This window comes from Oncorhynchus masou, chromosome 23 (assembly GCF_036934945.1).
Source record: "Oncorhynchus masou masou isolate Uvic2021 chromosome 23, UVic_Omas_1.1, whole genome shotgun sequence".
Taxonomy (NCBI): domain Eukaryota; kingdom Metazoa; phylum Chordata; class Actinopteri; order Salmoniformes; family Salmonidae; genus Oncorhynchus; species Oncorhynchus masou.
The window spans coordinates 61,389,624-61,403,868 of NC_088234.1; the positions used below are offsets into that span (position 1 = coordinate 61,389,624).

Here is a 14,245-nt window from a genome sequence, read left to right on the forward strand (position 1 = left end):
TTCCCCATTATCTCCAAACTGTTACCTTTTAAATCACTACCATGGTTATGCATATGCTTTTCAGATTTATTCTGTAAGAAGCATTTAAATGTATTCCTATCCATATAGGACCATTCCATGAGTGTAAAGGGTTAATGTAAATAATGTTGCATTGGGGCAAATTCAAAATCACATGATTTCACATTATCACATTAAATTAACATTTTAGCAGACGCACTTATTCAGAGCAATTAGGGTTAAGTGCCTTGCTCAAGGGCACATCAGATTCTTCACCGAGTCAGCTCAGGGATTCAAACCAACGACCTTTCAGTTATTGGCCCAACGCTCTTAACCGCTAGGTTACCTGCCATCACGTGATCACGTGAAATACCGTAAGGGGTATGCTCATCCAAAGCCCTCATGCACGTCTGGGAAATGTCAATCATGCAGGAACATGCAGCACATAATAAATACCTAGTTTGTTCTTGCCTCCCTCCTGAACCTGGATCCTCTCCAGCTCAGCCAGGCAGGGGGGCTCTGAGGGGGAAACACACCAATGCTTCAGTACATCACTTCAATACACACACACAATTGGCCAAATCGTACAAAATTCAGATATGCGTAGAAAGTCTGTCGAACATTCACACAAATCTCCCATTGAAATGATACATGATTTATATGCCACTTCAAACTACTGTGTTTCTCAGGTTTCATGGGCTCTGGCCAAAAGTAGTGCATTATATAGGGCATATGGTGCCATTTGGGACACATGCAATGGCTCCAGCCATGGGTCCAGTGGTAAACACAGGTCTTGTCTAGTTTCTGGCCAGCTGCTTGGCTGACAGACACAATCTGCGAGAGCTGTGGGAGGAACCATCCTGGCAACAAGCTACAGTGATGTTGTTACTGCACCACTGTGGCCATTTCCCCACCATTGGGCAACTAAAAAACAACTAAGGGAAGACTTACAGTGATGGACTGTGAGAGGGGAGAGAGGGGATAGAGACGAGAGGAGAGAGAGGGGAGACGGGAGAGGGGAGAGACGGGAGAAGAGAGAGGAGAGAGATGGAAGAAGAGAGAGGGGATAGAGACGAGAGGACAGAGGGGAAACGGGAGAGGAGAGAGGGGATATAAGAGAGAAGAGAGATGGGAGAAGAGAGAGGAGAGAGACGGAAGAAAAGAGAGAGGAGAGAGAGGGGAGAAGAGAGGAGAGACAGGGGAGAAGAGAGGAGAGAGAGCAGAGAGAGGGGAGAGGAGAATGGAGAGGGGAGAGAGGGGAGAAGAGAGAGAGGGGAGAGACGGGAGAAGAGAGAGTAGAGAGACGGGAGAAGAGAGGAGAGAAGAGAGAGGGGAGAAGAGAAAGGAGAGTGGAGAGAGGGGAGAAGAGGGAGGAGAGCGGAGAGAGGGGAGAAGAGAGGGGAGAGCGGAGAGAGGGGAGAAGAGAGGGGAGAGTGGAGAGAGGGGAGTAGAGGGAGGAGAGAAGAGAGAGGAGAGAAGAGAGGGGAGGAGAGCGGAGAGATGAGAGAGAGGAGCGGAGAGAGGGGAGAAGAGCGGAGAGAGGGGAGATGAGCGGAGAGAGGGGAGAAGAGAGAGGGGAGAAGAGAGAGGAGAGAGGGGAGAAGAGAGAGAGGGGAGGATAGGAGAGACATCAACGGACACACAAGCACACCTTTCCCCAAATTATACTCACTCTGTCTCCAGAAGCAGAGGCACCACTCGGCTGTAGAAACCTTCCCGTCCCTGTAGGAGTCACAGGAGTTGAAGAAGGGTCGGATGCAGACCTCATACTTGTCCAGGTTAATGGCTGCCAGCTCAGCCTGGTCCAGATACTGATCACTGTTGGTGTCCAGCTTAGAGAACATCCAGCCTACAGAGTCCTTACAGCTGACCACTACGCTCCTGTCCAGGACTACAGACAGAGAGGGAGATATGATACACATATAAAGACACACGCACAAGCTGGTAAACATACACATGTTCAGACACACACACCCACAGTGAAAAGGGGAGAGGAGGAATGAGTTATAACCCACACAGACAGATCAAATATTCATAACAGTGGTAGAGGTCAGGATTATAGTAACTCCAAATATCATTAGGAAAATAAATGAGAATATACACAATGTTGCATCTGATATGATGCTGGTCCTATTTAACTCTTCCCTGATGCAGTGCTGGTCTATTTAACTCTTACTTGATTTTCTATTGTTTATGTTATTTTTATTTAACCTTTATTTAACTAGGCAAGTCGGTCCTGACCTTAATGAACTCTTACCTGATGCAGTGCTGTCCCTATTTAACTCTTACCTGATGCAGTGCTGGCCCTATGTAACTCTTACCTGATGCAGTGCTGGCCCTATGTAACTCTTACCTGATGCAGTGCTGGCCCTATGTAACTCTTACCTGATGCAGTGCTGGCCCTATTTAACTCTTACCTGATGCATTGCTGGCCCTCTTACCTGATGCAGTGCTGGCCCTATGTAACTCTTACCTGATGCAGTGTTGGCCCTATGTAACTCTTACCTGATGCAGTGCTGGCCCTATTTAACTCTTACCTGATGCAGTGCTAGCCCTAATTAACTCTTACCTGATGCAGTGCTGGCCCTATTTAACTATTACCTGATGCAGTGCTGGCCCTATTTAACTATTACCTGATGCAGTGCTGGCCCTATTTAACTATTACCTGATGCAGTGCTGGCCCTATTTAACTCTTACCTGATGCAGTGCTAGCCCTAATTAACTCTTACCTGATGCAGTGCTGGCCCTATTTAACTATTACCTGATGCAGTGCTAGCCCTATTTAACTCTTACCTGATGCAGTGCTGGCCCTATTTAACTATTACCTGATGAAGTGCTGGCCCTATTTAACTATTACCTGATGCAGTGCTGGCCTTATACTAACTCTACTGTACTGTCTGTTAACTTTATTGAGACAGTTATGAAATGACAGAGAAGGTGGGATAACCTTTTAAAGGGTTGGAGTGTAGTTTGAACCACGACCTGCAGTGGGGAGAGGAGTATACCTGTCTCAGCTGGGAGTGTTGCTGGTAGATCACAGATTCTGAACCATCTACTTCTTACCTGATCCAGAGGTAGCCTTTGCTGTGTTACTGGCTCCAGTCCTGCTGTTGTTGTTCAGCTTGGCGTTGCCCTGCAGCAGCTGGAACCATTCCCTCAGCCTGTCCCCCAGATCAGACAGGTCCTGCCCTGTACAACTCTCTATGGGGGGGGGGGGGGGAGAAAGAAAGAAAAAGAGAGAGAGAGAGAAAGTTATTGTATAGCACTGCAGTTTGTGTGTGTTTGTGTGCATGTGTGCGTGTACTCACCATGCTTGACCTCTGTCTCTTTGGTTGGGGTCGCGGTTGGACAGGGACAAAGACCTGAACACTTCGTAGTCAACTCCTTCCCTGTGAGGCACGCCTGCAGCTCCAGTTTACACTACAACACACACGCACACCTCTTATCAGGCTATGTATCTCTGTGTTTTGTGTTTATTATCAGTGAATTACAACACGGCTGTAATGTTGTTGTGTCTCTTGGATCTAGTGCTTGTACATAATGCTTCAGATACAGTAAGAAGTTAACAGTGTGGACAGCCTCCAGAGATATACAGATATAGTTTAACAGTGTGGACAGCGGCTGTGTGGACAGCAGAACGGGGGTTGGCAGCTCGGGGGTTTGAACTTGCAACCTTCCGGTTACTAGTCCAACGCTCTAACCACTAGGCTACACTACCGCCCCTGACAGAGATATACAGATATAGTCAGAGGTTAACAGTGTGGACGGCCTCCAGAGATATACAGATATAGTCAGAGGTTAACAGTGTGGACAGCCTCCAGAGATATACAGATTATTAGTTAACAGTGTGGACAGCCTCCATAGATATAGACAACACAAAGACAAAGGGCTGTGATAAATAGCAACTGAGGACCAGAGGGTTGTTGTGGTGACGCATCTCTCCCATGTGTTTCTATTGATTTATGCTTTATCTTCTTTGACCTTGTTGAGAATGATGTGTTGAAAAGGGAAATTAAATGACTAAGTTCGATTCATATAAAGGCTCATTTGAGATAAATATAAGAAAATTGTGACTTGTCACTTTGTGTGTGTGTGTGTGTGTGTGTGTGTGTGTGTGTGTGTGTGTGTGTGTGTGTGTGTGTGTGTGTGTGTGTACCTGGGAGGCGTAGTTGTGTCCGTCAGAGCCACACACAGGACCAGAGGAGAAAGGACAGGGCTGACATCCTCCTTCAGGAGACCTCAGGGCAGGCTGCTTCAGTCTACAGAGTGTGCGCGCATAAACACACGCACCACGCGCACACACCACACACGCACCACACACATAGTATTTGAGCAGGCTGCTTTACTTAAGACACAGAGGACAAAGTGGTTCTGCTTCCAATGGCTTGGTGGCAGCAGTAATGTATACTGAACATTACAGTTCATATAAGGAAATCAGTCAATTGAAATAAATTAATTAGGCTCTAATCTGTGGATTTCATATTACTGGGCAGGGTCACAGCCATGGGTGGGCCTGGCTCCCAAGTGGGTGGGCCTGGGAGGGCAGTAACACAACAGAGGCTACCTCTGGATCAGGTAAGAGGTAGATGGTACAGGTTCAGATTCTGTGATCTAGTAGTAACACTCACTGGGGAGATAGGCCCTAGCCAATCAGAATGAGTTTTCCACACAAAAGGGCTTTATTACAGACAGAAATACTCCTAAATTTCACCAGCTGTCCGGGTCGCTGGTCTCAGATGATCTCGTAAGTGAAAAAGCCAGGTATCGAAGTCGTGGGCTGGCGTGGTTACACATTGTCTGCGCTTGTGAAGCCGGTTGGACAAACTACCACATTCTCTAAAATGACGAATTGGCATGCTGACTGTAGGAATGTCCACCAGAGCTGTTGCCAGAGAATGTAATGTTAATTGCTCTACCATAAACTGAGGCGGCTTATGGTAGAGAAATTAACATGAAATACTCTGGCAACAGCTTTGGTGGACATTCCTGCAGTCAGCATGGCAATTACACACTCCCTCAAAACTTGAGACATCTGTGGCATTATGTTGTGTGTCAAAACTGCAGATTTTAGAGTGGCCTTTTCTTGTCCCCAGCACAAGGTGCACCTGTGTAATGATCATGTTGTTTAACTTCTTGGTGACAGGGGGCAGTATTTTCAAATCCAGATGAAATGCATGCCCAAATTCAACTGCCTGCTAATCATCTCCAGAAGATAATATATGCATATTATTAGTAGATTTGGAAAGAAAATACTCTGAAGTTTCTGAAACTGTTCGAATCATGTCTGTGAGTATAACAGAACTTATTTATCAGGCGAAACCCCGAGGACAAACCATTCAGATTAATTTTTTTTGAGGTCACTCTCTTTTCAATGGGTTTTCATTGGGAATCCAGATTTCTAAGGGATCTTCTTGCAGTTCCTATCGCATCCACTGGATGTCACCAGTCTTTAGAAATTGGTTGAGGTTTTTCCTTTGTGTAATGAAGAAGTACGGCCATCTTGAACGAGGGTAACTTGAAGTGTACTGTTAGAGGCGCGTGTCCAGAAAGCATGCTAGTTTGTTTTCCTCCTGTATTGAACACAGATCATCTCGTCTTCAATTTTATTGATTATTTACATAAAAAAATACCTAAAGTTGTATTACAAAAGTAGTTTGAAATGTGTTGGCAAAGTTTACCGGTAACTTTTGAGATATTTTGTAGTCACGGTGCACAAGTTGGAACCGGTGGTTTTCTGGATCAAACGCGCCAAATAAATTGACATTTTGGATATATATCGATGGAATTAATCGAACAAAAAGACGCTAGCGTCCCACATATCCCAGGGAGGTTAATCCGCTTCTTGATATGCCACACCTGTCAGGTGGATGGCTTATCTTGGTAAAGGAGAAATGCTTACTAACAGGGATGTAAACAAATTTCTGCACAAAATTTGAGAACATTTCTGGGATCTTTTATTTCAGCTCATGAAACATGGGACCAACACTTTACATGTTGCATTTATATTTTTGTTCAATGTTCTTCACACTAGCAACATTACAGGGAATTGTGTTGGGGACATCAGTTCGGCTTCGATATTCACCTCAGAATAAATCTATATATTTTTATTCTTTTTTGTGAAAGCTTGTGTTGTGATAATGTAGTTTGATGGAGGTTTTCTACCTGTTAACACATCCACAAACATGTCCTGAGGATCCATCCACAGGATCCTATCACAACAACCACAGGGTATTTATAGAGCTAGCAACGGACAGTACCAGTACACCTACAGGTGTTTAATTATCTGTCTGCAGCACAGGAGGTTGGTGGCTCCTTAATTGGGGAGGACGGGCTCGTGGTAATGGCTGGAGCATCACTCTGTTCCAGCCATTATTATGAGCCGTCCTCCCCTCAGCAGCCTCCTGTGGTCTGCAACACAGCAGTATCATTAAACATCAAGCTGTAATGAGGGAGAGATTAATTAAGAACACACTTTACTGTTAGGGAGCTAACCATAGAAAAAATAATTTAATTCACTAACCTTCGCAACCTTATAATTACCATTGAATGGGGTGTGAGACCAATCTACACACACTCACCTGTGCTCGAGCTTCTTCCGGTTGACACACACAGCCCTCTGGTATCCCTGGGCGATACACACCTTGTTTCGGCTACACTTCACCTTCTGACAGGGGTCTTTGGTGGTGTCAACATCTGTGTAAAGACAAGGAGATGTCATTTCCATCGCTATTCACATGGCCATAACACATCTGGACAAGAGGAACACTTGTGAGAAGGCTGTTCATTGACTACATTTCAGCATTCAACAATATTGTTTCCTCCAAGCTCAGAGCCCTGGGTCTGGACACCACCCTCTTCAACTGGATCCTGGACTTCCTGACGGGCACACTCTTAGAAAAAAGGGTTCCAAAACGGTTATGTGGCTGTCCCCATAGAAGAAACCTTTTTGGTTCCAGGTAGAACTCTCTGTGGAAATGGTTATACATGGAACCCAAAAGTGTTCTATCTGGAACCAATAGGGTTCAAAGGGTTCTCTTATGGGGACAGCTGAAGAACTCTTTTTGGTTCTAGACTGCGTGGCTTTGCACGACACCAACTCCATCATCAGGTTGCACTCACACCTGATGCACTCACACCTGCTTGCTGCCATTCCTGAACAAGCTCTGTACTGGTGGTGCCCCGATCCCGCAGCTGAATCAACTTTAGGAGATGGTCCTGGCGCTTGCTGGTCTTTTTCAGGCACCCTGAAGCCTTCTTCACAACAATTGAACTGCTCTCCTTGAAGTTCTTGATGATCCGATAAATGGTTGATTTAGGTGCAATCTTACTGGCAGCAATATCCTTGCCTGTGAAGCCCTTTTTGTGCAAAGCAATGATGACAGCAGGTGTTTCCTTGCAGGTAACCATGGTTGACAGAGGAAGCACAATGATTCCAAGCACCACCCTCCTTTTGAAGCCTTGTCCTCGTCAACACTCACACCTGTGTTAACGAGAGAATCACTAACATGATGTCAGCTGGTCCTTTTGTGGCAGGGCTGAAATGCAGTGGACAAGTTTTTGGGGATTCAGTTCATTTGCATGGCAAAGAGGGACTTTGCAATTAATTGCAATTCATCTGATCACTCTTCATAACATTCTGGAGTATATGAAAATTGCCATCATACAAACTGAAGCAGCAGACTTTGTGAAAATGTATATTTGTGTCATTCTCAAAACATTTGGCCATGACTGTATATGTAAATACAAGATTAAATCAAGAATAGTCTGATGGGTGACAATATTAGCCTATCACTTGTGAATTATATATTATCACTTGTGATAAGAAACAATGCCTTTTTTTGCAACTTTTTCTAATCATAGTCGCACACCTCGTGTGGCCTAGCCCATAAGCCTATATGTTTTGGTAAAGTTTGTATCACAACTAAAGTAGCCAAATAACACATTAATCCACTTTACAAGGGGTGTAGAGCCTAACTGGCATACATAAGCAGTATGTGAGTTTCAAGTTTGGGGAAGATACATTTTCACCATAAAAATGCACCTTTATAATAAAAGCATTACATGCATAATTGCATTTGTGGTCACTTTTGATAACGGTGTGAAACATTCACACTTATAGCCAATGGAACATTCACACTTATAGCCTACTACCATGTGTGCATGCTACACTTATAATGTGAAGAAAGAGCCTAATAGTTTATCAACATTTTAAACTAAATGTTCTGATCTGTTGCGTCAGCCACATTGCGTAAAAAACATTTTTTGATGCTAGTGGTTGTATTTATTTGGGATCTATAGCATCCCACAACTGTCCCAGACTATGTTTGGAATATTTATTTCTCGTACAGAATAGCATAGGTCATGGAGGATAGTAGATTGACATAGGCTAGTGCTTTTGCTGTTCGTTAGGCCTACTCATCTTGTTGGCTGACGAAAAGTAAATGTGGACACATCCAATATCTTCAATTTTTACAAGTCACCCACAACACCACTCCCATCCAAAACACCACTCCCGTCCACTTACAGGTATCAAGACCTGCCCCGGGACGTCTTCTTCTGGGCTCGGAAGGTGCCCCGACCTCTTCCCCATTCCCGCGGAGTACCAGGACCTCCGGGAGGTGTTCAGCAATGCCCGGACCATGTCGCTTCCGCCGCACCGACCCTATGACTGCGGGATTGACCTTCTCCCTAGCACAACGCCGCCCTGGGGACGTCTGTACTCTGTCGGGACCGGAGACCAAGGCTATGGATACCTACACTGGGGACTCCCTAGCTAGGATTTATCCATCACTCTTCCTCTCATGCCAGCGTAGGATTCGTCTTTGTGGAGAAAAAGGACTAGACCCTGCTCCTGTGCATTGACTACTGGGGACTCAATGACATTACGGTTAAGAACTTCTCGGCCTTCGAGCCACTCCAGGGGGCCACTGTTTTCCTAGCTGGATCTACGGAACGCCTACCACCTGGTGCGGATACGAGAGGGAGACGAGTGGAAGACCGCCTTCAACACGGCCACTACGAGTATCTGGTCATGCCCTTTGGTCTCATCAACGCCCCTGCGGTGTTCCAGGCTCTGGTGAATTATGTTTTCTGCGACTTGTTAAACCGGTTCGTCTTCATCTACATTGATGACATCCTCGTCTTCTCCCACTCCCCTCAAGAACACGTGCTCCACGTCCGGCAGGTCCTTCAACGCCTTCTGGAGAATCAGCTGTTTGTGAAGGCGGAGAAGTATGAGTTCCATCGCTCCACTATAGTTTTTCTGGGTTACATCATCTCTGCTGGGAGTGTCCAGATGGATCCCAGGAAGGTGAGAGCAATGATGGATTGGCCTCAGCCTACGTCCAGGGTGGAGCTGCAACGTTTCCTGGTGTTCACCAATTTCTATTTCCTCTTAATCCTGGGTTGCTGCACCCTGGCTTCCCCCGTCAGCACTCACCTCGCCCAATGTTCCATTCACGTGGTCTCCAGCTGCGGACCGAGGATTCTGGGACCTCAAACATCGCTTCACCACATCTCCCATCCTGGTTCATCCGGACCCATCTCGTCAGTTCGTGGTGGAGTCCGATGCTTCAGACATCGGGGTGGGGGCTGTCCTATCCCAGTGTTCTGCCTTTGACTTCAAGCTACATCCCTACATCTTATTTTCCCATTGCCTCAATGCCATGGAAAGAAACTACGATGTGGGGAATCGGGAGCTTCTTGTGGTGAAGATGGCGTTGGAGGAATGGAGGCACTGGCTGGAGTGAGCAGAACATCCGTTCATCTACCATGGTCCCGGACGTGTCCTCATTCATCGCTGCTTGCACAGTTTATGCACAGAACAAGACTCCTCTGCAAGCTCCGGCTGGTCTACTCCAACCTCTGCCTGTCCCCCACCGTCCCACCGTCCCTGTCCCCCACCGTCCCTGGTCTCCCTGAACTTTGTCACAGGTCTTCCCCCGTCTGAAGGCAACACCGCCATCCTGACCATGGTGGATAGGTTCTCCAAAGCCACCCACTTCATTCCTCTCTCCAAACTACTCTCTGCCAAAGAGACGGCCCAGGTCATGGTGCAGCATGTCTCCCGGATGGATCTATGGACTGCCTGTGGAAATGGTCTCTGACCGGGGTCCTCAGTTCTCATCCCAATTCTGGAAGGTGCACCCTCACTTGGTCGTCGGCCAGCCTGTCCTCCGGGTTCCACCCCCATTCCATTGGCCAGTCGGAGCGAGCCAACCAGGACCTCGAGACCACCCTGTGCTGCCTGGTCGCAGCCAACCGAACCACTTTGAGCCAACAGCTTGTGTGGGTTGAATATGTCCGCAACACTCTTCCCTGCTCTGCCACGGGCCTATCTTCCTTCGAGGGCCCCCTGGGGTATCAGCCCCCGCTCTTCCCTGAGCAGGAAGAGGAGGTCGGCATCCCTTCTGCCCAGATGTTTGTCCGCCTCTGTCATCGTACCTGGAGAAGAGCCCGGTCGGCCCTCCTCAAGACCACCTCCAGGTATCGACGACAAGCAGATCGCTATCAGACCCCGGGTCCCTGGTATCATCTCGGGCAGAAGGTATGGAGTCCCCCGGTTTATCAGCCCTTTCCCCATCTCCAAGGTCATTAGTCCCTCTGCTGTTCATCTTCTGTTGCCCCGTATCTTTTGTATACACCCCACCTTTCATGTATCCCGTACCAAGCCTGTGTCTCACAGTTCCTTGTCTTCCATTTCCAGGTCCACCCCTCCTCCCCGCGTCGTCGATGGCCATCCGGCGTACACGATGAGACGCCTCCTGAGGGTTCGACCATGGGGCAGGGGTTTCCAGTGCCTGGTTGACTGGGAGGGTTATGGCCCGGAGGAGAGGTGCTGGGTCCCCGCTAGAGACATCCTGGACCCAGCCCTTATCGCCGACTTCCACCGCTGGCACCCCAGTCAACCAGGTATGTGCCCAAGTAGAGAGGGGGGTACTGTCACACCCTGATCTGTTTCACCTGTCTTTGTGCTTGTCTCCATCCTCCCCAGGTGTCGCCCATCTTCCCCATTAACCTGTGTACTTATACTTGTGTTTTCTGTTTGTCTATTGACAGTTCATCTTGTTTGTCAAGCTTACCAGCGTTGTCCTGTCAGCTCCTGTCTTTTCCCAGCTTCTCTTTTTCTCACCCTCCTGGTTTTTGACCCTTGCCTGTCCTGACCCTGAACCCACCTGCCTGACCACTCTGCCTGCCATCCTGTACCTTTGCCCCTATATGGATTTCCGACCTCTGCCTGACCTGACCCTGAGCCTGCCGTCCTGTACCTTTGCCTCTGTTGCTGTAATAAATATTGTTACTTTGACACGGTCTGCATCTGGGTCTTACCTTATCCTGATAGACTTATGAAGTGTGTACAGCCTGCGCAAAAAAAACAAAGCAGAGCTCATACCTTTAAATACCTTTCCCCCCAAATGTTTTACTGAGGAGTGGCTTCCATCTGGCCACACTACCATAAAGGCCTGATTGGTGGAGTACTGCATAGAGTGTTGACCTTCTGGAAGGTTCTCCCATCTCCACAGAGGAACTCTGGAGCTCTGTCAGAGTGACCATCGGGTTCTTGGTCACCTCCCTGATCAAGGCCCTTCTCCCCTGATTGCTCAGTTTGACTGGGCAGCCAGCTCTAGGAAGAGTCTTTGTGGTTCCAAACTTTTTCAATTTAAGAATAATGGAGGCCACTGTGTTCTTGGGGACCTTCAATGCAGCAGAAATGTTTTGGTACCCTTCCCCAGATCTGTGCCTGGACACAATCCTGTCTCGGAGGTCTACGGGCAATTCCTTCGACCTCATGGCTTGGTATTTGCTCTGACGTGCAATGTCAACTGTGGGACCTTATATAGACAGGTGTGTGCCTTTCCAAATCATGTCCAATCAATTTAATGTACCACAGGTGGACTCCAATCAAGTTGTAGAAACATCAAGGATGATCAATGGAAACAGGATGCACCTGAGCTCAATTGAGTCTCATAGCAAAGGGTCTGAATACTTATGTAAATAAGGTATTTCTGTTTTTTATTTTGAATACATTTGCAAAAATTTCTAAAATCCTGTTTTTACTTTGTAATTATGGGGTATTGTGTGTAGATTTTTGAGTAAAAAAAATCTGTAACGTATCAAAAATGTACTGTACATAAACTACTCATCATACAAAAGACATTTGCAAGACTAGCCACATCCTCTAATTACCTGGCTCCATCTGCACATTTTTTTAAGAAACAAAATATCTTATGTATTTACCACATCAATGCATGCCAATCTACAATCTACAAATACTCATACCTCACAGACAGTTTACCTAAACTCTTCAATGGATTCTTCCAGGTTCATTCTGAAATCCATTTATGTACCACAAGACACTGCGACACCTTCACCATCCCTACTGCAGTACCTCATAGCCGCACCTCATAATTCTCTATCAGATAGGTACCATACTCTGGAATTCTTATCTTCGCATTGTCAAAACCTCATCATCCCTCAATAACTTCAAGCGAAGACTTGGGTTCAGCCTGATGAACCAAACTACCCAATAATCCCCTCCATGTAACGCTCACATGCACGCACGCACTCACACACACACACATTTTTTTTATTCTATACTGAGTATATCATGTACAATTATAATTAATATGCTTTATTTGACTGAATTAACTCTTTTTTTGCACATAGATTTGTGGTGTAGTTTTCATATCAGCCCTTTTAGGCTTCCAACCTCACCTGCAAACCGTTTTACCAGTTTATATCTGCACTGCTTTGTCTTTCACTTCTTTTCTTTAGTGCGAATAAATAAAACCTAAAACCTAAACTTTCCACCATTTAGCCTTTCACATGCACATCACTATTCAGTCGTTAGCCAGACAATAAGCATTCAAATGTCAGATTGTGGTAGTGTGCAGTTCTACAAAACTACCTTGTTTGGTGAACAATGTCTGATGTTTGAGTATTTAGCCAAACATCAAGCATAAGATGTTGGTAGTCCAAACTGTTGACTGTGAGTCTTACCTGTGTGTATGAGGTGTGTTAGGCCCAGGTGTGAAGGCCCAGGCAGCGTTGGAAATAATAAATGTGCTCTTTATTGAAATGCCAGGTTAAATAAAGGAGCATGTGATGGAGGTTAAAGTGTGTGGTAAGATATACAGAAAGAAACAAACAATGATAATGAACATTTAAAAGCAACTTTATTAACCCTCAACTCAAAATATAGCCACAATATTAAATGCAAATGGCAAGTAAAAAGTCTATAAAAAGTATTAGTGTACAACTTTGGCAGTAGAAATACACTCCACTACTGAAGATCTTCTGCAAACAGTCTTTAAACACAATTTCTAGTGCATCTCTTGCAGAATGAATAGCCTTTCTGGAACAATCTCTTGCAGGCAGTATTAGGTCAACCTAACCTTTTGCAAGATGGCATCCAACATTCTCCATCAATATCCTTGTTGTTTAGGCTTATTAATACATACCATTAAATGGATAGTAAAATGTGGTTAAAAAGTGTTTCTCTGTTGATACACTACAAGACCAAATGTATGGGGACACCTGCTAGTCCAACAAAATTATGGGCATTAATATGCAGTTCTGCACAAACCATTACAGTGTGGGAATTGTGAAAGATTTGGTCATGTGTCAAATGTTTGCAGACGGGAGAAGTATGGTATTGAAGAATCTGTGAATGGAAAATATTGCAAATGCCCTGTTAGGGCGAAAGCACTACACACACAGTTGATTGAAATGATCAAAGCTTGATGAAGAGTTAGTTATTACCACTGCTGGCTTGCTTTTGAAGCTAAGCAGGGTTGGTACTGGTCAGTCCTTGGATGGGAGACCAGATGCTGCTGGAAGTGGTGTTGGAGGGCCAGTAGGAGGCACTCTTTCCACTGGTCTAAAAAATATCCCAATGCTCCAGGGCAGTGATTGGGGACACTGCCCTGTGTAGGGTGCCGTCTCTCGGGTGGGACGTTAAACGGGTGTCCTGACTCTCTGAGGTCATTAAAGATCCCATGGCACTTATCGTAAGAGTAGGGGTGTTAACCCCGGTGTCCTGGCTAAATTCCCAATCTGGCCCTCAAACCATCACAGTCACCAAATAATCCCCAGTTTACAATTGGCTCATCCATCCCCCCTCCTCTCCCCTGTAACTATTCCCCAGGTCGTTGCTGCAAATGAGAACGTGTTCTCAGTCAACTTACCTGGTAAAATAACGGATAAATAAATAAATTAAATAAATTCTAAACAGCTGTGCAGTGCTCGT

General features: G+C 46.0%; 1 protein-coding gene across 2 annotated transcripts in view; it reads right to left on the bottom strand.

Moving 5' to 3' along the window:
- LOC135510051 (testican-2-like) overlaps positions 1 to 14,245 on the bottom strand; it is a 99,500-nt gene that overhangs the window by 12,427 nt on the left and 72,828 nt on the right. For both annotated transcript variants that reach the window (XM_064930848.1, XM_064930851.1), the window contains exons 4-9: positions 6,576 to 6,690; positions 4,154 to 4,256; positions 3,306 to 3,417; positions 3,061 to 3,198; positions 1,670 to 1,888; positions 454 to 516 (exon numbers count right to left, since the gene is read on the bottom strand). In XM_064930848.1, coding sequence (XP_064786920.1) covers positions 454 to 516; positions 1,670 to 1,888; positions 3,061 to 3,198; positions 3,306 to 3,417; positions 4,154 to 4,256; positions 6,576 to 6,690 — 750 coding nt within the window. The remainder of the gene's footprint in view (positions 1 to 453; positions 517 to 1,669; positions 1,889 to 3,060; positions 3,199 to 3,305; positions 3,418 to 4,153; positions 4,257 to 6,575; positions 6,691 to 14,245) is intronic.